This window comes from Suricata suricatta, chromosome 16 (assembly GCF_006229205.1).
Source record: "Suricata suricatta isolate VVHF042 chromosome 16, meerkat_22Aug2017_6uvM2_HiC, whole genome shotgun sequence".
In the NCBI taxonomy this organism is placed as follows: Eukaryota; Metazoa; Chordata; class Mammalia; order Carnivora; family Herpestidae; genus Suricata; species Suricata suricatta.
Genome location: NC_043715.1, coordinates 50,627,345 through 50,647,614, shown reverse-complemented (window position 1 = coordinate 50,647,614; position 20,270 = coordinate 50,627,345). Strand labels below are relative to the sequence as shown.

Sequence of the window (20,270 nt, the reverse complement as noted above, 5' to 3'; positions counted from 1 at the left end):
AGAAAACACACATTCCCAGTGCTATTCTGGCTTGGTGTCAAATGTCCTCCAGACAGTGTTTCTCCAGTGGCCAGGTTCTCCCTGGTTCAGGGAGGCGACAGTTTTGCCCTCTTGGCCCCAGGGTCCCCCAGCCCCAACCACTACTCTCACCCAGGCCTTTTCTTGAGCCCCAGGGACAGCCCCTCGGCAAGGTCTTCCTCCTCCTCTTTTCCGGACTCCTATGTCCACGTGCTCCCGGTGTAGGCAGCCACCATGGCTCGGTCAGCTCTCTAGGGTTCCTTTTGGAAGCACGGGCCCAGCTCAGACTCCAGATCTCATCCCCCGCCCTTCCAGGACCACAAGCCCGGTGTGAGCAGAGGGGAGGACCAGCACCTGCCTGTCCAGCGATATCTAGAATGCCCGCAGCCTTGCCCCCAAACCTCTGCTGGCCTGCATGCCAAATGCCACCCAATTCTAGGGCGCCTGGGTGGCTCAATTAGCCAAGTGGCGGACTTCACCTCAGGTCATGATCTGGTTTATGAGTTCAGATGAAACCAGAATGGACCGATGTGGCCCGCCAGCCTCCCACACGGGAGAGCTCCTGGCTTCCCCCCCCCCCCCCCCCCCCCCCCCCCCCCCCCCCCCCCCCCCCCCCCCCCCCCCGCCCCAGTCTCGCGCCAGGCACCTCGGCTCTATCAACCCTCGAGAAAAGAGGGGGTCTACGGCCGCGAGTGGTTAAATAATTAATAAGATTACCAACGGTGTGTTAATTACAAATAACGAAAGAGGAGCTGGAGGTGGCGAATTTTCCGAACAGAGAACCAGGATTGGAGAAGCGGGATGCGCGGCCCCAATGCCCAGGGGTCCGGCCACCCGGGCGGGGCGGCTCCGTAATAAATAATGGGGGCGGGGGCGAGGGGGTCAGGGCTGCTCCTGCTTCTTCTTGACAGAGATCCGCTTCTTCCTCGCCGCCAGCATCTCGTAGAAGGGGTCCACACTCACAGCTGCCCTGCAGAAGCGGAGGGTCCCGGGGTGAGGGCCCAGGAGTCCCCGCCCCGGCCCTCCCCGCCCAAGGACCGCGGAGCCTGCGCTCACTGGATGGACTTGATCCACTCCTCCTTCTCCTCCTGCGTCGGGGCCGAGATCCGGTACACCATGTGGTTCCCCTCAACCACCCGGCCGTCCGCCTCGGTCTTGCAGGCTTTGATGAGCTGCCCCTTGTTGTTGGGGATGTAGAGCTCAAAGCAGTTCTGGGGAGACACGGGAGCAGACAGGCGGCAGGTAGGAGCCTGCCCCGGGGCCAGAGGAGCCCTCCCCGCCCCGCCCGGAAGGGGTCCGGGGGACGGTCTTACCGGTTTTCGGGGGTCATCAACCTCGCGGATGCTCAGATTCTCCAGGGGGATGATACCTCGGGGTTCCTTGTCCTGAAGGAGCAGTGGGACAGGGCTCACACCTCCCAATCCTAGCTCCAGTTTAAGCTACCCAACCTGGGGCGCTTTGTCACAGCGGCCCTGGGGCACTGATAAGAGCCCCTCCTCCCTCCTCCCTCAGGCCCGGAAGTCCTGCCCCCAGGCCCTCCTCCCACAGATCTGGAATTCCCCCACACACCGCAGCCCTCTCCTCCCTCTGACCGGGAACCCAGACCGCCCCCCCCCCCCCCCCCCCCCCCCCCCCCGGCTCTTCCTCCTAGGACCCCGGAGCGAAGCCCAGCCCGGCCCCTCACCGTCGTGTACTCAAAATAGTAGAGGCAGTTGTCGGTGAGGATAAACCAGCGCCGCTTCCACGTCTTCACCCGACCCCCTGAAAGGGAAGGGGTGGGAGGGGGCCTGGGCTCAGCGGGGGCGGGGCCTCTGGGAGGGCAGGGAAGGGACTGAGGCGGAGGGAGCGCAGGGAAGGAGGGGCCTAGCACAAAGCAAGGGTGGGAAGAGAGGCTAGCAGGGACAGGGCCCCTGGATCCCGCCCGCCCCCAGCGTGGGGCTCCACACTTTCTAAGTCAGGTCAGGGCTCAGCCCGCTGCAACGGGCCCCGAGGCCCGGGCAACCCGCTCCTCTTATGTCGTGGGGCCGGGGGAGCAAGGACAGGCTGCGTACCTACCTCCTGGGGCAGACAGCGAGAAAGCAGGCAGGACCAGGCGAAGAGAAGGGAAGGCAGAAGAATGGGGTGCCCCCAAAAGCCGCAGGCAACAGAAATGGGGGGAGCAGGGGAAGGAGAGCATGGGGAGTAGGAAACAGAAACAGCAGAGAGAAACACGCAGAGATGGAGGGAGGGAGGAGGGGGGGGGGAAAGAGGGAAGAAAACCAGTTACATCGACATGACCCTCTCCCTCCCAGGTGGGGGCGAAGATCCTGAGCCCCACCGCGAGCGAGCACCTCCCGGCATCGGTGCCGGCTCCAGCCCACCCCACCAGAACAGGTCCTCGGCCAGGAGCGCCCTCCGCTAGGAGGTCATCCCCAAGGGAGAAAACTAAACCCCCAGTCCTTGGCCTGAGGTGGGTGGGGGCGCCCAGGTCGGTGCCTGTGTGACCTTAGGACAATCTCTTGCCCTCTCTGGATGCCACTGTGCAGACCCACTTGGGCCCACCCCTTTCTGTTTCACGAAGAGCTGTCTCTGGGCGCCCTGTTGTCCCAGAAGGGTCAGAGACAGCAGTAACAGCTGTCATCAGGCCTTTTAGTGCACCACAGGCTCCCTTAGCTACATACACTTCAGCCTTTGAAGGAAGTGGGGTGTCTCTCTAACCGCCAGAGGGAAAAACTGCGCTCAGGTCAGAGATCTGGGTCCGAAGCCACTCCTGCCCTGTGACTACCAGATGGCCGCTGAGCCTCAGTGTCCTCATCCGGGAAATGGGAAGCCTTCCACTGCCGCAGCTGGGGGGGGGGTGAGAACTGGTGGGGGACTAGTTCCTGGGGAAACCTGCCCCTCCTGCCTGCCTCTCTCCTGCCCAACCCAGGCCAGGGGCACCAGGTGGCCTCGGAGGAATCTAAACTCCCCCCCCACCACATCCCCCCGACCCCTGCCCCCAGGAACTGACGCAGGGATCCATCTAACCCACTGGCAGCTGGAGTGAGCGGGCCAGGACACCCGGGCACCCATTCAGGGACCTGCCTGCTGTTGGAGAAGTGAGGTCTTAGCTTAAGAGCACAAGTCCAAGGTTGGCGGCAGGGGAGGAAAGCCCAGCCGTGCCCCCCTCCTCCCACCCCTGCTGCTTCCACTATTCACCCTGCAGCGGCCATTCACTGCCTCCCCACCAACAAGCCACAGCCCGCGCTCCCATGGCGCCTACCATTACCGGCCGTGGCTCCCAGCCAGCGGCCTGCAGCCTTGACTCTTGCACTGAAAGCACCCAAGGGAGCTTTCACCAAGACGGACGGCCCGCCCTGGCCCAGAAACCCTCGCTTCCTGAGGCTGTGGCTTGGCCAGCCGGGTTCTACAAGCCCCAGGGGAAGCTCCCAGAAAGCCCTGGCTGTGAACCACTCCAATCCCTAGATCACTCCCCGCGAGGGGCACCCGCGTGACCCCTAACATATCCTGAATCTCATGTTTCCAGGCCGCCTGGCCCCACCCTGCCCATTCCAGCTTGGCCGGCGGCTCTTTCATTCATAAGCCTGGCATTTTATTCAGTGCTCCCTAATCTCTACCCTACACCCCAAATACTTCTGGGGCCCCTCCTCTGCTGGTCCCTGCACTTGGGCCCAGCACACAGGCCTGATCTTGTTTTCAGCCCCATTTTTCAGATGTGGAAACTGAGGCTCAGAATGGTCAAATGGTTTGCCTAAGATCACACAGCAGGTCCGCACAGAAGGCAAGTCCAGAGCCCAGGACCCCCTAACTTTCCCCCTGCAGAGGCGGCCAAGCAGGGTCAGGAGGGGACGTACCCAGCTTAAGGAGCCAGCCCTCCCGATCCGGGTTGAAGAAGGTGTGGGTCAGGTCATTCCCATCATCCTCGGGGATCTTGAAGGGCTCATTTCGGATGCTGTCGTAGAGGTTCTGAGGGGCGAAGGGGGCGGTCAGCAGCTCCAGCCCTGGCGCCCCTCCCGCGGCTGCCCTCCGACAGCCAGGGAGGAAACGGGGACCACAGGCGGAGCGGCTCAGGGCAAAGCGGTGAGGGGTCAGATGGGTGCGGGGGGGCCCGGGGAGCAGAGGAAGTTGGAGGGGAAGGAAAGACATTGAGCTTCAAAGGCCTGCAAAGTTCTCAAGAGACACAGAGACCCCAAACGAGCCAGAGAGAACCAGAGACACAGAGTGAGGGAGCCAGGGAGAGACGAAAAGAAACGAACAGGTTGACATCATGCTGGACGGCTCATGGAGGGCGGAGGGGCAGGGAGAGGGGCAGTGAAGAGGGGCCGCACGCAGGGAGGGGGGCGGAGGGGGCCTGACCCTGAGCAGCTCCTCGGGCAGGTCCCCACCCTCGTTGATGCCCCGGTTCATGGCCACAAAGCGCTCCAGGCCCGGCTTGTCGCGGACGTTGGGGTTGTGGAGGCTGGTGTTCAGCATGATCACGGCGAAGGACAGCACGTAGCATGTGTCTGCATCAAGACAGTCCGCTGGTGACGACACAGGTTGGTGCCCCACCGCCCCCCACCCCACCCCTCCTTCCCAGGCGCCAGGAGGCTGGACCCCAACCTGTGGACTGGAAGACCCCAGGGTTGCACAGGCAGTATCGCTGAGCGAAGGCTTCCATCATCCGGTCAATCTTCTGGGCCTCCCCGGGCAGGCGGAAACTCCAGAGAAACTGCCTGGGTTGCAGAGGAGCCTGTGTGGGTGCCGGGCCTGGCGGAACCCCCACCCTGCTCTGGGAACCAGCCCCAGACGGCCTCGTGGCCGCAGCACGTGTCTTGGCTACAGATCCGGACTGACCCATGAGCACTGGCCTGGGACTTCTGGTGGATTCACACAGGAAAAAAAAAAACCACCTTTCTTTCTGCAGAGCTCACCAGACAAGTCTGGCGGTCGCCAGAAGCTTCTGCTACCCTCAAAAGACAGATGGTTGACCTTCTGGGACCATATGAGCACTGGATACAGCTATGCCTGAAGGAAGCCCTACGGTGGACCCATGTCACATGAGGCAACCACTTCTTCCATTTTTATTTGTCTCCATTTTGAGCAGGGCTCATCGTTTGTCCGCTCCTACCCTTCCGACCCGACCCCTCTCACCTGAGGGCCTGCACCAGATTGAGGTCGGTAAACTCATGCAGATCCACGAAGGCATGGAGCACTGCCAGGTTCAGCTCTTCCCTGGGAGGACAGGGACAGAGTCACGCACAGGAAAAAGACTGGGGGGTCTGTGCCGCCTCATCTGCACAGCGGCCGCCTCTGGAGGCGGGGACAGTTTTAGCCCAGCCCCATCTCAGGCCTGATACCAGGGACAGGAATACTCAGGACATGCCCTGGGGAGGACCATCCGCTGCAAGATCAGCCCTGATCTGCCGAATGCTTACAGAGTTAAGAGAGACACAGCAAACATGTGCTCCACGTAGGTGAGCCCCCACATTCTGCAAATGTCCAGAAATGGTCCCCACGCCCCCCAGACAGCCACGGACAGGCCCCCTGCACCCCAGATATCCACAAAACACCCCCCGTGGCACCAGCTGTCCACAGAGGGCCCCCACACGTCCGGACGGTCCCCGCACACCCCAGACGTTCGTGAAACAATCTCCACACACCCCAGGTGCCCACAGACGGTCCCCAGACATCGCCAGATGGCCCGACCCCCCCCCCAGATGTCAACACATCCGCCAGACAACCAGACACGCAGATGGCCCCGTGCACCTCAGACGTTCAGGTGGTCTCCGAGTGCCCCCGATGTCCACACATCCCTAGGCACCCCAAAACACTGCAGATGATCCTCATGCCCCAGATGTCCAGGGGCCCCTGTGCTCCCTAGATATTCACAGCTGACCCCACGGCCCCCTAGCTGTCCCCATAGGGTCCCACACATGCCAGACGTCTACCTGTGCGCACGACACCTGCAGATGTTTCCCATGGTCCCCAAGTTCAGATATACGCAAGATTCCCACGCCCCTCCCCTGCTTCCCCCAGGGGGTCCCCAGGCTTCCCCAGACCCCAGTGTCAGTCCGGTCCGTCCCGGTGCAGGGAGGAGGCTGGTCTATCAGGGCTTTTCCTCGGGAGAGGAAGTGGGCAGTGGAAGGGCAGGAGCTGGGTGCAGGGGGGGAGGCCTGTGGGAGCGGGCAGGGCCTCACCTCTCCCCCAGGTAGTCCCCGATGGCTGTCTTGTTCAGGCCCTCGCCCTTGTACAGGAAGCGGGCGATCTCCTCGGGTGTGTTCTGCAAAAGTTCATTCTCCACCAAGAACTGGATCCCCTGGCGGGTGGGGGCGGGTGGTCTCAGCACACTGCGGCGGCGGCCGGAAAGTCACGCCCCATCACCTCCCGGAGCACCACCCCGCAACAGAAAGGGGCCAGCTCTCATTTTCAGGCTTGATGCTGGTCCTTAAATACCATCCCTCCTGCCTCAGCTAAGCCTCGGCACCTACTGTTCTCCCTGCCTTTGCCTGGCTAATCAAGCACCAAGGGCAGAGTCTGGCAAGGAACAGGAGCTCAGGACGTGTTTGTTGAATGACTGAACAAACTACAACTGCTGTGGGCGAGAAGAGTAACATCAGGAACTGTCAGGAGACAGCAGCGCATTTAGGGCTACAAGGGCCAAGCCTCAGGCTAGATGAGGGCCTTCTCTGGCTCTCCCTACCCAGTAGCTGTACTTGGCTCTGGACTCTGGACTCTGGGATCCAGGTCTAGGGGCTTGCTGAGGGCGAGGCAGGGTCCAACCCTTCTCTGGGTCTCCAGCATCACCGAGCACAGAGGCAAGGCCGAGGGAGGCCTCAGAGAATGGGTGTAAAATGAATCCCCAAATGGACAAACATCTTTCTCCACCTGGTGAATGTGGACTTAGCCATTAAACCTGACCTCACTGACCCCTCCTCAGGGAAGCTCTCCCTAAACCCTACAGAGGAGCCCCCACCGCCCTACCACCCCTGTGAGTGTCCACAGCCCTGGCACCTCTCCGATGTGCCGCTGGCCAGCCCTCCTTTGTGCATGTCACCCAGCCCCAAGTCCTCCAGAGACTCGAGAGGGTCTGGATATTTTCCCCCTTTTTTGGAAAAAAAAGGGAAAAGAGCCTCCCAGGCAGAGGGCACAGCATGTGCAAAGGTCAGGAGGCCGGAACGCCCGGTTAGTGTTCGGAGAACAGATGGACAGCCCGTGTCTGAATTTCAGGGATCAGGACCACGTCTATCCACCTCAGGTAGACCCCCGAACTATTGCACTTCTGGAACCTAACGGTGCCAGAGCCTTCTGCCTGGCTGATCCTGGCCCTGTGGCCCAAGCACCTTCTTGGGATCCATGTTGAACTTCTTCCTGCCCATTGCCATCTTCCGGTTCCGTTGCAAGGTCTTACTGCAGGAGAGAGCAGGGGGTGGAGAGTCAATGCCTGGGCATCCCTGGCCTGGCCTCGTGAACCCCCCCTTCCACAGAAGATCCCCACCCCAGCCCTCACCTGCCCTCATTGGCCTCCAGACCCTCCACCTCGCTCATGGCTTCACTGAGCTCCTCCCGAAGGCGCTGGATCTCCACCAGCAGCTCCTGCTTCCGCCGCCGGATGTTCTCCAGCTCCATCCGCTCCTCCGGGGTCAGGTCTGGGGGCTCTAAGGGTCAGAGTCAGGGACTGGAGGTCAGTTCTGGGGACTGGGAGCCTGGATTCCTGCAGTCTGGGGGAGGATAGGGCTGGGGCAGGCCTCCTAGGTTGGAGAGGATGAGGATGAAGGTAGGGCCTCCTCAGTCTGCTGGAAGAAGGGGCTGGAGGTCTAGATTCCTCAGTCCAGGCGGATCTAGACTTTTAAGTTCTGGGGGCGGAGGAGGCTAAGCAGGGGCTCAAAACTGAGTTTTGAGAAGGGGGATGGGAGAAGGGGAATGGGAGCCCGAATTGCTGGGTCCATTACTTGGAAGGAGGCTGAGGCCTTGGTTTTCTGCCTCCATTCCCGGCGAGGTAACTGGGAGCTTGGGTGTCCGGACTCCTGGGTCCATGAAAAGTAACTACGGCAGGGAGAGCTGTTGACAGCTTATAAGAGTTGGGGAAGGGGGGCGGGGCATCGAAGGCCCCCGCCCCCGCCTTAGCGGCATCTCTGCAGCCCCCAAGATTTCTTCCCACCCAACCGCCCCAGAAGCCCCCCTCGCAGCTCCCAGCAGGCACTGGGCTTGCCCGGCCCTTCCAGCGGGAATGGTTCCGCCCCGGCCTCGCCTCCGCCGCTCCATCCCACCCCCTCCCGCCGCCACCGGAAACAGGCTCGGCCCAAACAATGGCCTGGAACGCCCTGCTCTCGGGCCCCGCCGGAAGCCCATCCCGCGCCCCACAAAAGCGAGACGACGACGGGGCCGAACGGCTCCGCGCAGCGCGCGCCAGGAGGGATGTTCGCTGCGGAACGTTCGGGTCGAAACGCTCCATCCGCTCCTGGCCGGCCCCGCCCCTCCCCGACCTACCATAGACACCGTCCTCCATGGCGGCTAGGAAGGCCCGCGGGGAGTCCGGGGCGGTCCCGCCGGTCGGGCCTGGATCCGCGTTGGCCCGCGGGCTCGGGTGAGCCCGCTCAAACGCCCCAGGAGCCACCGCCGCCTCCTCAGCGCCAGTCCTCAGCGCTGAAAAGACTCTCCCTTCGCCTCCCAACCGCCCCGCCAATAGGGACCGCCCCTCGTTTTGACACCGTCCAATCCACAGCGGGCCCTCTCGTCTGCTCCGCCCCCGACCCCGAAGGGCCGTTCTCCAGGACCAATAGGCACAAAAGGAGTCGACGCCGCACTGTCCTGCCGGGGGTAGACACTCTGTGGAACCAATCGGAGTGCGGGCAGGGAGCCGGGTCCCGCCTCCGAAACAAAAGAAGGCACTTGGCTGGTTTGTCGGCCAATGAGAAGGTTCGGAAGGGAGTTGCATGGAGGTGGGACTGTGGGAGCGAGATAGGACTGCGCCTGCGCAAGTGCTCTGGGCGCTAAGATGCTGGCCCAGCGGAGTCCCGCCTCTAGTAATAGGTTGCTGGGGAGCGGCACTTTGTTAGTGTCGTTGTCAGGGGGCGGGGCCACAACTGTCGGCTGTTCCCGTGAGCCACACCTCCTTGACTGGCTAAGCGGGTTTTTGACCGCAGCGGTTGCCGGGCAACCGAGAGCAGCTTGGGCCCGTCTTGTGGCCTCCGTTCTCTCGATACTTTCCGCTCCGATCTCCAGATCCTTTTTTTAACCCCTCTCAGGACTTTCCCGTCCACTGAAGTTTCTTGAGAGTCCTGAGTGGTGAAACAAAAGACTTATTCTTTCTTCCAAATGAAAATGCTATTGGATATCTGCCATGGAGAAAGGGACAACGGGGGAAGGCCAAATATAGTGAAGGCTCCGCCTTCCCGGCGCCTTCGGTCTCTCAGGCTCCTCTCTCTCGCCCTTAAACCCCTCCTCTTACTTTAGCGTCTTCCCCATAAAACAACTCCCTTTTCCTCAACATCCTCCCACTTCTCCAATTCTTTACTGGCTCTCGGAGTCTTTTCCTTTCTCTCTGACTCCGCTCACTTCAGGGCCCCCTCTTCTTAAAACTCCCTCCTCTCGTAGTACCCCCCCCCCCCACACACATAATGCCATTCCCTCCACCCCAGCCTCTCATTTCCATTCCTTGCAGAAAAAAACAAGTGCAGGCAGCTGGCCGGGATGGTGTACTCTGGCCATCCCTGTCATGGGGCTGGTCCCTAACCGGCTCCGAGGTGCTGTCTGGGCCTTGTCCTCATTCGCCGTCCCTGAGCTAGGCAGGTGGGGACAGATTCAGGGCCAGGCCCTGGTTAAGCTGACAGATTAGACACGGAGCCTCTTAATCCCCTCACTGACCTTTAGGAGCAGCCCACGCCTTGTCCTCCCCAGCGGAACCCCAGGCTGTGCCAGCCTTGCCCTATTCTCTTTGCTTCCAAACAGAACCCTCCTCCTGTCCCTTCTCCCTCAGTTTCACACCCTTCTCCATGCCTGTGTTTCCATTACCCCCCTACCCCAGACAGCCTGCACTGGGAGAACAGTTAGCTAATTAATCCCATCCGGTTATTAAGTGGGGATTTTGAAGGATAAAGGGAGGTGGGGAAGCCAGAAGTGGGGGCCTGGGTTGGTGTAGCACTTGGGCAAGCTCATGGGCAATGACAGTGCCTGGCCTCAGTCCTGGGACACGGGCAGGAAGGTGTCCTTCTCCTGGCACTGGCTCCTTCTGCAGCTGGCTTGCAGCCTGCTGGCCACTTAGGGGGACAGCAGTATGGTGGGGGCTGGGGGACAGGCGCAAGGAACCATGCCCAGAAGCACACTCACAGACACACCAGCAGGGCTCCCAGTGATTTAATCTGCAGTACAATGCTCCCCCAAAACACATACTTTCTCCCGGCATTCAGAGCAACCTGCCCCCTGAGCTGGACTGGAGGGAGGAGATTCTGTCCCTTAGTCACAGCCCACACTACCGCTTGCCTGCCCTGTCATTCACACATCCAAGTTCAGATCTGACCTCCAAGAGCATCTTCCCTCCCAGTGGTCCTTGGAAGGCCATGTGTTTCAGCACCGGGGACAGGGGGCTTGGGGGCTGGGAAGTCTATAGGACCCTCACCCCCACCCCCAGCTGCCCCCTTCAGTGAAGCGAGGAATCATCTGCTGGAAAGGTCCTTTGAGAACTTCAAGTTCCAGTGCCCCATTTTTACAGATGGGGAAACTGAGGCGAGGAGAAGGGAGTGATTTACCCAAAGTCACACAGTAAATTGCAGCAGAGTTGGGATTTAGAGCAAAGCTTTCTGGACCCTTGTAAAGGCCTCTATTCCCATGAGCTCAAGCTCGATTTCTAACCCTTTTGTAGGAACCATGGGAAAATAGAGATATCTGTATTTATATTATATATAATACACATATTTATAACATCTTTAAGAAATAGACACACATCACTAGGTGTACGATTCCAGAGCACTATAGACTCATCAGCCTTGGGTCTCCCCTTCTCTTTGCCCAACAACCAGCCCTGTTATCCAGAGGGTCTCGCCCGGGCCCTCCCATTCTAGGTCAGCCCAGAAATACTGTCTATCAAGTCCCAAGTCCACTTCCTAGAACAGCCAGGTTCTAGGAGCTAATTAGAACTTCCAGGTTGTAATAATGAACAACTCTGGATCCCCGGAGCTCTGATTCCCTTTGGCGTTCACAGAACCACAAAGAATCATCCAGATTCTCAACTCCATTGGGCAAACTGGAACCAGCGAATCTCAGACATCCAGAATCGCCACTCCTTCCTTGACTCTGTGATCAATCTAGAGGCACAGAATCCTGATTCCTTTGGACATTCTAGAATGGCACTTAAAAAAACCAACCAATAAAACCCCGTGGATCATTAAGAAACATTATCTCCCTGTTTTGATGTTCTACAGCTGGGCGTCTGGAGTGATCTAATATCAAGAACTCCCAATCTGTCATGTTAGCCCTTCCAGACCCACAGACGCTCTGTTGTTTTGTTCATTCTCGAAACATAACTCTCGAGTGTCCTCGGCATTCTAGGTCAAACCTCTTCTAGAACCACCAGTGCTTGCCTCTGCAGTCAATCTAGATTCACAGAATCTTAACTCTTGGGCTTTCTGGAACCACAAGGTCTTCTCTTGACTTGCAGTCAACATGCCGTCATTGGTTAATCCAGACAGTCTTGAATTCTTGGGGCATTCCATAACTCCCCTTCCTTAATGTGGTCTAGAAAAAAAAAATGATTTGCTACTCGGTTAGCTGAGTCTAGAAGCCAACAGTCCCTTGAATCTTAGGTCAATCCAGACCTACAAACTGGAGGCAGTATATACCATTGATTCCTGACCTTGCTTAACAACCCAGCCACATAGAGCAATCTAGAACCACCCCCTCTTTGCCACTTAGGGGGTCTAGAATTCTTGATCCCTCAGCGCTGGGGAGACTCGGGAATCAGGCTGATAAAGGGGTCTCAACAGGGAGCATGGAATGCAGAGGAATTAAGATCCAGTATGTCTGCGGTGGGTCCACTGGGCATGGGAGACCTTCACCGGCTAGTAATTTACCCAGCAGCCCTGTTGGGCTTGGGAAACACCTGCCCCCATCCCAGGAGAGGGCCCTCACTCTCCATCTTGCTATTTCCGGGAAGGGGCTACAAATCGGGAGACACCAGCTGATCACGGGGGCAGGGTCAGTGCCAGGGTCGGTGTGAGCACTCGGGGGCTGGCAACCCCATCTTCTGCCTCCACTCCATCCTCCTCCTGGGACTCCTCTTCCTCCTCTTCCTCCTGGCAGCAGCTCAGTGCAAGTTCATTCTCGTAACAAAATGCAGCCAGAGAGCCAGGGAAGCTAGACTTGGGGCTGTGTGAAGCCCTCTCTGCCTGCTCATCCAACTCCTTGGCGCTGCAGACTGGGGTGCCCGGGACCTCGTAAGTGCGGTGGAAATGGCGGTAGTCAACCTCGTAATGGGAGCCACGCTGGAAGAGGACCGGCTCAAAACGATGGCCCCACAGCAGCTCACCAGGGAGGTAGGAGGAGCGACACTGTGTGGTCATGGCTGTGGCCTCAACCATGCCCTCGAGAATGACCACCAGCTCAAAGTCAGCCCGGGCCAGCTCGGCACGTCCTAGTTCATACAGAGGACTGGCAGAGTCGATCTCGTGCACGATGGTGATGGGAGACACAAGGAAGATTCGATCAGTGCCACCATCGAAGCCCACGTCCACATCCTGGTGATCCAGTGGAATGTACTCCCCCTCCGGGGTCACTCGAGGCTGCGGCAAGAGGAGAAGGGGCAGAGGCGGATGGCAGGGAGCGCAGAGATGAGTGGAGACAGAGATGGCGAGATTAAAGGAATGCAGGAAGGGGAGCAGGGACAGGCAGGGGTGGGGATGAGGTGGGAACATGGACCCAGAGAGAGGAGGATGGAGGCCCAGAGAAAGTGGAGGACAGAGGGAGAGAGACTCAAAGGATTTGGGGATGGAAACCCAAATAAGAAAAAGAGAGGGGACAGAGGGATGGAATGATATTGGCATAAAGCCACAGAAATCAGCAAGGCAGAGACGGAGTTGGAGAGACAACAGAAGAGGAGAGTGACGTCCGAGCAGCAGTTGGAGAAGGAGGGGAGGGACAGAAAAATGGTTTTCAATATATGGTCACAAGAAGGACAAGCCAAGATGACAACCTAGGTCCTGCACTCACTCCATAGTCCGCCATAGCCTCAGACGAGCTCCTTCCTGAGTTATCTGTCCCCACAACCCAACTGCAAGCCTCTCCATCCTACTGTGTGTGTGTGTGTGTGTGTGTGTGTGTGTGTGTGTGTGTAGGCACAGTGCAGTCCCCAAGCCACATAATTGGTAGCTTCACACCACCTACCCTGACTGGTTCCATACCCAACCTCCCAAGTCATGTCAGCACCTCACAGACTTCTGGGACAGAGAGTAGCCCTCCCAGCCCTCAATCCTAGTCTCCAACAACCAAGAAGGAGCCCCCAGAGGCTGCTGGGAGTTGTAGTTCCCACCACCATTCTGTCCTCCCTCTCACTGAAGTCCAACCTCACTCCAGGGTTCTTAAGTGTCTTCACTTGGGCAAGGGCAATGACTGCCCTAGACTTTGGACAGTTTGACCACAATTCTAGAAACACTAAGATGCCTTCTTCAGGGCACCAGAGGGAGCCGCTGCCCCAGGGGCCAATGGGGGTTGTAGTTGTTTTGGTGATAAGGGGTTTTCCAGCCCTTTACTCCTTTGAGCAGGAGGCCGGTGGCCAGACTGAGCCACTGGGATGCGGAATGAAGTCTCGCATGAACACTGTAGGACCCCATGCCCAGAGACCACGGAGTATCGTGCTCCGTGGCTCCACAGTCCCTCGGACTTACATCTCCCACAATGCCATAGGGGCCTGGCCTCAACACAGGCTACTCTCTGTACCACTGCATCCTACTATGGTTTACATCACCCACAAAACGCCACCACCTGCTCAGACCATCCCTGCTGGGCACTCCCCCTGCTCACAGACACAAGACAATTGTGGTTCAGAGCCTTTACAGGCCAGGTGTGGCTCTCTCAGGTCTAGATGTCCCACAACCCTACTGGGGACCCATCCTCGAGCCCCAGGTAGCTCTTGGTATCTCAGGATCCGGTTCCAGTCTAGGTCCCCAGTTAGAACTGGTCACAGACCTCCCTCTTGGGTTCACCTCTCCTACAACTAACTGATCTGGGAAGGAGCCTCAGTCCACAAAAACGGGAGGCAGGGCCCTGGCCCATGAGACTGCTGGGAATTGTAGTCCACACACCCTCCCAGCCCGCCAGGCTCCCCGCCCCTGGGCCTACATCTCCCACCGTTCCCCCAGCAAGGGCGCCTCCCTCCCGCCCCGGCCTTGGCCTTCGCACCTGCAGGAGCTGTGCCCTCACGTGGGCCTCGACCAGGTGGCTGCGGCGCAGGTTGCCGACGCGCCACATTAGGCAGAGGCGGCGGTCGCGCAGCGCCACCACGGCGTTCTCGCTGAACACCAGCGTCTCGTTGCGCTTCTTGGGCTTGGCCATCTTGGCCATGACGGCGCCCACGACGAAGGCGTCCAGCACGCAGCCGGCGATGCACTGCAGCACCACGGCGGCCACGGCGGCCGGGCACTCCTCGGTGACGCTGCGCACGCCGTAGCCGATGGACGTCTGCGTCTCCAGCGCGAAGAGGAAGGCGGCCAGGAAGCTGGCCACGTGCGAGAAGCAGGGCGCCGGCGGCGGCGGCGCGGCCAGGTCGCCGTGCAGCGAGGCGATGAGCCAGAAGGCCAGGCCGAAGAGCAGCCAGGAGGCGAGGAAGGAGCAGGAGAAGAGCAGGCACATCCAGCGCCAGCGCACGTCCACGCACGTGGTGAACAGGTCGCTCAGGTAGCGCGCGCCCTGGCCGCCCAGGTTCACGAAGCGCACGTTGCAGTGCCCGTCCTTCTTGACGAAGCGCCCGCGGCGCCGCCGCGTCGGCGACGCCACCCACCCGTTGCGGCACAGCCCCGACCCGGCCTCCTCCTCGTCGCCGGCCCGGCCCTCTTCTGGCTCCGGGGCGCCGCTAAGGCGGCGCAGGGCCCTGGCCAGGCCCATTAGGCGGGGACACCCCCTCCACTTGCCCTAGTAGGGGGCGGGCGCCCCGAACCTGCGGAGACGCGGAAAGGGAGGCGACGTCAGGGGCGTCAGGGGCGCCAGGAGTGGGTGGGCTCATGCCAGGCGTGCGCCCTGCGCCTTGGGGGCCTCATCTGGCCAATGGGTGGCCCGTTACTCACCTTGAAAGGCAGAACGGAATAGCATCACCGACAGTGCTGTTCATAAGAGACGATCGTGGCTCGACCACGGCAACGGGACCATGGCCAGGACGGTAATTGGAGCAAACGCCTTGATGATTGGAGCAGAGCCAGACACTGTGGTGAGTGCTTTACACGAATTGACATACTTGAGCCTTACACCACGGTAGACGTTACTGTCCCCATTTTAGAGACAAGGAAACTGAGGCACAGAACGTTTAACTTGCCCAAGGGCACAGCTGAGGAAACCTGGATTTGAGCGTTAGCAAATCCAGGGTGGACAAAGTGGGAACTGCTCGCCCGTGGATCCAAAACGGGATCAGAAAGCCCAGGCAACAGAAGGAAAAATGGTAGCTGAACTGACCATCAAAATTAAGGGACCCCTGGGTGCCTCAGTTGGTCGAGTGTCCAACTCTTGGTTTTGGCTCAGGTCATGATCTCCCGGTTTGTGGCTCCAGCCCCGTGTTCGGCTCTGCTCTGACAGTGCAGAGCCTGCTTGGGATTCTCTTTCTCCCTTTCTCAGTCCCTCCTGTGTGCTCTCTCTCGCTCTCTCTCTCAAATAAATAAGCCTTTAAAAAATTAAAAACTTTTGTGCTTCATTTAAAAAAAGTTTTTTTAATGTTTTTAATTTTGAGAGAGAGAGAGACAGAGAGAGCGTGAGCAGGGGAGGGTCAGAGAAAGAGGGAGACACAGAATCCGAAGACAGGCTCCAGGCTCTGAGCTGTCAGCACAGAGCCCGAAGTGGGGCTCAAACCTATGAACCAAGAGATCATGACCCGAGCTGAAGTCGGTCGCTCAACTGACTGAGCCACCCAAGCGCCCCTTTTGTGCTTCAAAGGACACTATCAAGACAGTGGAAAGACAAGCTGCCATTGGGATAGAATAGTTGCAAATATGTATTTAAGAAATTTGTATTTTAAATATTATAAAGAAAGACCCTTTACCATTCGATCGTAAAAAGATAACGCAACTCAAAAATAGGCAAAGGGTCTGTAGTGAACATTTTCTAAGAAAGATGTACAAATAGCCAGGAGATCATCACACAAAGCACATAAAAAAGATGCTCAAGGCCATTAGCCCTCTGGGCAATACAAGCCAAAACCACAATGAGACACGGCTTGCCACCTTCTTGGGAAGGTAACAGGTATTGGCGGGGATGTGAAGTAGGCCCCCTACTGATGGGATGGAAAATGGCGTAGCTTCTGTGAAAAATAGCCCAGCGGTCCCTTAAATGATTAAACAGGGGCGCCTGCCTGGGCGGCTCAGTTGGTTAAGGGTCCAACTTCAGCTCACGTCACAATCTCAGGGTACATAGGTTCGATCCCCACATAGGGCTCTCTGCTGTTGGCACAGAGCCCGCTCTGGATCCTTGTCCCCTTCTTTCTCTGCCCCTCCCCTGTCTCTCTCTCTCTCAAAAATAAACATTCACCAAAAAATGATTAAACATAGTCACCCGACGACTCAGCAATTCCACTTTTACGTATGTACTGAAAACAAATGTGCACACAATCGCTTACACAACAGATGCTCCTCACGGTACTATTTGAGGTAGCCAAAAGATGGAAACAACCAAATAGCCATTGACTGATGAATTGAACAAAATGTGGTATGTCCATACCACGGAGTACCACTCAGAAAACAAACATGTGGGCGGCTCAGTCGGTTAAGCATCTGGCTTCCGCTCAGGTCACGATCTCACGATTCATGGGTTCGAGCCCCACATCGTGTTCTGTGCTCAGAGCCTGAAGCCTGCTTCGCATTCTGTGTCTCCCTCTCTCTGCCCCTCCCCAGCTCGTGCTCTGTCTTTTGCTGTCTCTTAAAAATAAATAAACATTAAAAAAAAAAAAACCCCGAAGCACGGACACACTGGGACATGGATGAACGTCGAAAACATCATGCTAAGTGAAACCAGCCACGTGCAAAAGACCACAGATTGTAGACTTTGGTTTATGTGTCCGGATGGGCAAATCTGTACCTTGTAGACCAGTGGTACCGAGGGCTGGGGCCATGGGGACGGGATTGGGGAGTGACAGCCAGAGGACACGGGTCCTCCTGTTGGCGTGCTGAAGATGCCCCCTATTTGATTGTGGTAATGGTGGCACAACTCAGTGAAAATTCTAAAAACCACTGAACTGTACATTGAATGTGTCTTATCTGAATTCTATTTTTTTCCCCAAATCTTATTTTTAAGCAGTCTCTCCACCTAGCCTGGGGGGGCTTGAACTCATGACCTCGAGATTAAGAGTCACATCCTCTACCCACTGAGCCAGCCAGGCGCTCCGTATCTGGATTTTATTTCAATGAAGCTGTCATAAAAAGCAAAAGACCCACGCTCAGCTCTGACCCTCAGATCTTGGGCAAGTCCTTTCGAGCGGTTTCAACTGTGCAATGGGGCAAGTTGGACTTCTTCAAGGTCAGGAAGGGCCTTCCAGCCGAGACCAACGGCCCAATCCTGGTTCAGTTGCTGACCCACTATGTGCCCTTGGAACCACTGGCTTCCCGTTCTGGAACCTCATCTGTGGAAAGACCCTGGGCTTGGGAGTCAGGTGGTCTAGGATTGAATCCTGGCTCAGCCACTTACTAACTATAGGACTGGTGGCGGGTCACATCTTTTCCTGAGCCTCAGTTCTCTCCTCTGGGAAGTGGAATCTCGGAGGCCCAACAGGGTGAAGGAGAGAGGAGGGAAGGAGCGGGACAGGGACCTGGAGGCCTTGTCACCCTGCCCCCAGCAGCTGTGGAAGAGGGACTTCTGGAAGCCATCTTGGCTGGAGGCTAAATTCTTTGTTATCAGTTCCGTCAGTATTTACCAAGCACCTAGGTACCATGGGTCCCCTGAGCCAGGCTCCAGGATCCTCATGGGCTTCTCGGCAGGTCAGTGTCAAGTTCAACACCCAAGGGTCCCGGCAACACCCTCCCACACCCCACTAACGTTCGCACCCACTCTCCATGACCACCTGGACAGCTTGCATGTTCGGTGGTTATTTTGCCCATTCTACGGAGGTAGGGTAGAGTGGACCGGGCCTGGGTGTGTCAGGCATCCACAACGTAATCCAACCGTGACTCTTTCTCACTCTCAACAACCCTGGGAGTTGGGGATTGTTCTTCCGAAAGGGGAACCTGAGGCTGATTGCTCAAGGGGCCAGGTGTGAACCCAGGCTCCGACACATGTGCAGCCCACTCCTGCCCAGGAATCCTATCAGGGGCCACTGAAGTCAGGGCAAGGGCGGTGGACCCCAGACTGGGTCCTGACACACCCACCCACCCACCTCTGAGCACAACCCTCATCCACATTTCTCGGGTGCCCAAGCCTGAGTGATGAACCACAGACAGCCTCATCAAGGACACTCTTATTTCCCAAGTACCTGCTACGTCGTTGGCCTTGGAGGAGCTTAGGGGAAATCTGCAGCCCGCCCACTGGACGCCCCCTGGCCCCACCGCTCACCTCACCTGGCCTCTTCTGGACGCGAGGAAGGCCGAGTCATGGCCCCACTTCACAGCTTGGGGACTTGGCCCAAAGAGCTGGCCAGACCCACGCAATGCTGAAGGCCGGGTGCCCGTTTGGGTCCTGAGCCCTTCCAGGCCGGGGCTCTGCCTCCCAAATCCCACCCCCCAGCCCTGCGAGGCGGAGGTGACTGTGTCCAGTTCACCAAATAGATGGGGGGCCTGCACCTGCAGAGGGCCCTGTCTGCACCCAGCGTGGCCCAGCTCACAGAGGGTGCATGGGACACAAGGCTGAACCCCTCCTGCCTGCCCTCCCCCCCCCTGCCCTGCAGAGGCAGGACAGGAGGGAAAGGGATCCAGAGGCTCTAGCCCTCCCCCACCCTGCCCCTGACCCGCCAGAGCAGCTTAATGTTTCCATATAAAGGAGACAGCGGGGCTTAAGGTGCGTTAACTTGATGTCAAAGTCACTGTCTAATCTGGGGCCAAGGAGCTCCGCCCCCCAGGCCCCAATCTCCCTCCCCCTCAAAAAAGAAACACTTGTACACTCTGCCGGGGCCCCTGAGTGGTCCCCCCATTCCCCCACCTACCAACAGGGTCTGGAGGGCAGAGACTGAAAGGGCAGGGGTGGGGTGGGGTGTGTGGGAACAGAGAATAAGCCAAGACAGAGGCTCAGTGGACAAGGAGGGGAGCGGAGAGGGAGCCTAGGAAAAGGGAAAGACAGACCCCACAGGGCATACAGGGACCCAGAGAGGGGGGCAGAGACAGGGTGGTGGTGGGGTGCACAGAGACCTGAGGGAGTGGCCAGGGACCTACAGAGAAGGGACAGACACAGCGGGAGGGACGGGCAGACTGGAGCAGCCGGGAAGGGAAGGTCTCAGGAAATGGGAGGCTGGGAGCCAGGCTGGGGACAGAGACAGGCCAGGAGGCGGCGGGGATGTGGGGCAGGAGGCAGGATGCAGAGATGGGGTCGGAGACGGGGTCAGAGACGGAGGCTCCGAGCTGGGAGTGGGGCGGAGGGGCGGGGGAGAGGCGGCTCTGGGGCTGGAATTGGTCATGGAGGGAGGGTGAGGCAGGACCTTCCCAGGGAAGCAGTGAGGATGGGGAATGTGGGGTGCAGGGGCCCCCCTACAAGGAGGGTGCAGTGGGGAGGTGCACTGGTCTCAGCCCGGGGCACCCCTCCCGGAGGCGCATACCTGGTGGGGCTGCCCACCCCCATGCCCTCTGCTGGGGGTTCTCTGCCGGGGCCGCGGGGAGACCTCTGTGGGCGCTGAGGCAGCGGCGTGTCCAGGGCCCCAGGGCCCTTGTGCCCGGTACCCGACCTCTGTGTCTACAGGCGGATCAGAGGCCCGGCAGAGGGGGGGCAGGGGGCGGGGCCAGCTCAGAGCTGCAGAGGGGGAGCCAGGGAGGACAGCCAGGCAGGGCGCTGGGCCGCAGCCCAAGCCGGCTGGAGAGGAGACCGGTGGCAGGCACAGGAGGGGGTGGGGGCAGGGAGATGGGGGCATAGATAAGAGTCAGCAGTGGCAGCAGAGAAATGGTGGGGGGGCTCCCTGGGATGAGGCCTTA

The 20,270-nt window shown here is 58.8% G+C and overlaps 3 protein-coding genes across 5 annotated transcripts; 1 reads left to right on the top strand and 2 right to left on the bottom strand.

The window, feature by feature from the left end:
• Window positions 1-706: 706 nt before the first annotated feature.
• Window positions 707-8,683, bottom strand: CYTH2 (cytohesin 2). 2 transcript variants are annotated; one of them, XM_029925721.1, is made up of 12 exons: window positions 8,467-8,683; window positions 7,487-7,634; window positions 7,320-7,386; window positions 6,177-6,295; window positions 5,131-5,211; window positions 4,600-4,712; window positions 4,354-4,502; window positions 3,852-3,963; window positions 1,703-1,779; window positions 1,332-1,403; window positions 1,075-1,229; window positions 707-988 (listed from the first exon to the last, which is right to left on the bottom strand). In XM_029925721.1, exons 1-12 carry the CDS (start codon window positions 8,483-8,485, stop codon window positions 901-903), a joined length of 1,200 nt encoding a protein of 399 aa, XP_029781581.1. In that variant the 5' UTR covers window positions 8,486-8,683; the 3' UTR covers window positions 707-900. The 2 variants fall into 2 exon arrangements, with proteins under 2 accessions (XP_029781581.1, XP_029781582.1); XM_029925722.1 differs by lacking the exon at window positions 8,467-8,683 and adding an exon at window positions 7,929-8,133 and having other exon boundaries at window positions 1,703-1,781; window positions 3,851-3,963.
• Window positions 8,334-11,361, top strand: LOC115280672 (serine/arginine repetitive matrix protein 1-like). Its single transcript, XM_029925728.1, has 2 exons — window positions 8,334-8,895; window positions 11,177-11,361. The coding sequence occupies exons 1-2, from the start codon at window positions 8,395-8,397 to the stop codon at window positions 11,264-11,266; spliced, it is 591 nt and encodes a 196-aa protein (XP_029781588.1). The 5' UTR covers window positions 8,334-8,394; the 3' UTR covers window positions 11,267-11,361.
• KCNJ14 (potassium voltage-gated channel subfamily J member 14) lies at window positions 10,318-20,191 on the bottom strand. 2 transcript variants are annotated; one of them, XM_029925724.1, is made up of 3 exons: window positions 19,901-20,191; window positions 14,368-15,121; window positions 10,318-12,752 (listed from the first exon to the last, which is right to left on the bottom strand). In XM_029925724.1, the coding sequence occupies exons 2-3, from the start codon at window positions 15,067-15,069 to the stop codon at window positions 12,156-12,158; spliced, it is 1,299 nt and encodes a 432-aa protein (XP_029781584.1). In that variant the 5' UTR covers window positions 15,070-15,121; window positions 19,901-20,191; the 3' UTR covers window positions 10,318-12,155. The 2 variants fall into 2 exon arrangements, with proteins under 2 accessions (XP_029781584.1, XP_029781586.1); XM_029925726.1 differs by lacking the exon at window positions 19,901-20,191 and adding an exon at window positions 15,249-15,307.
• Between the last annotated feature and the right edge of the window lie 79 nt (window positions 20,192-20,270).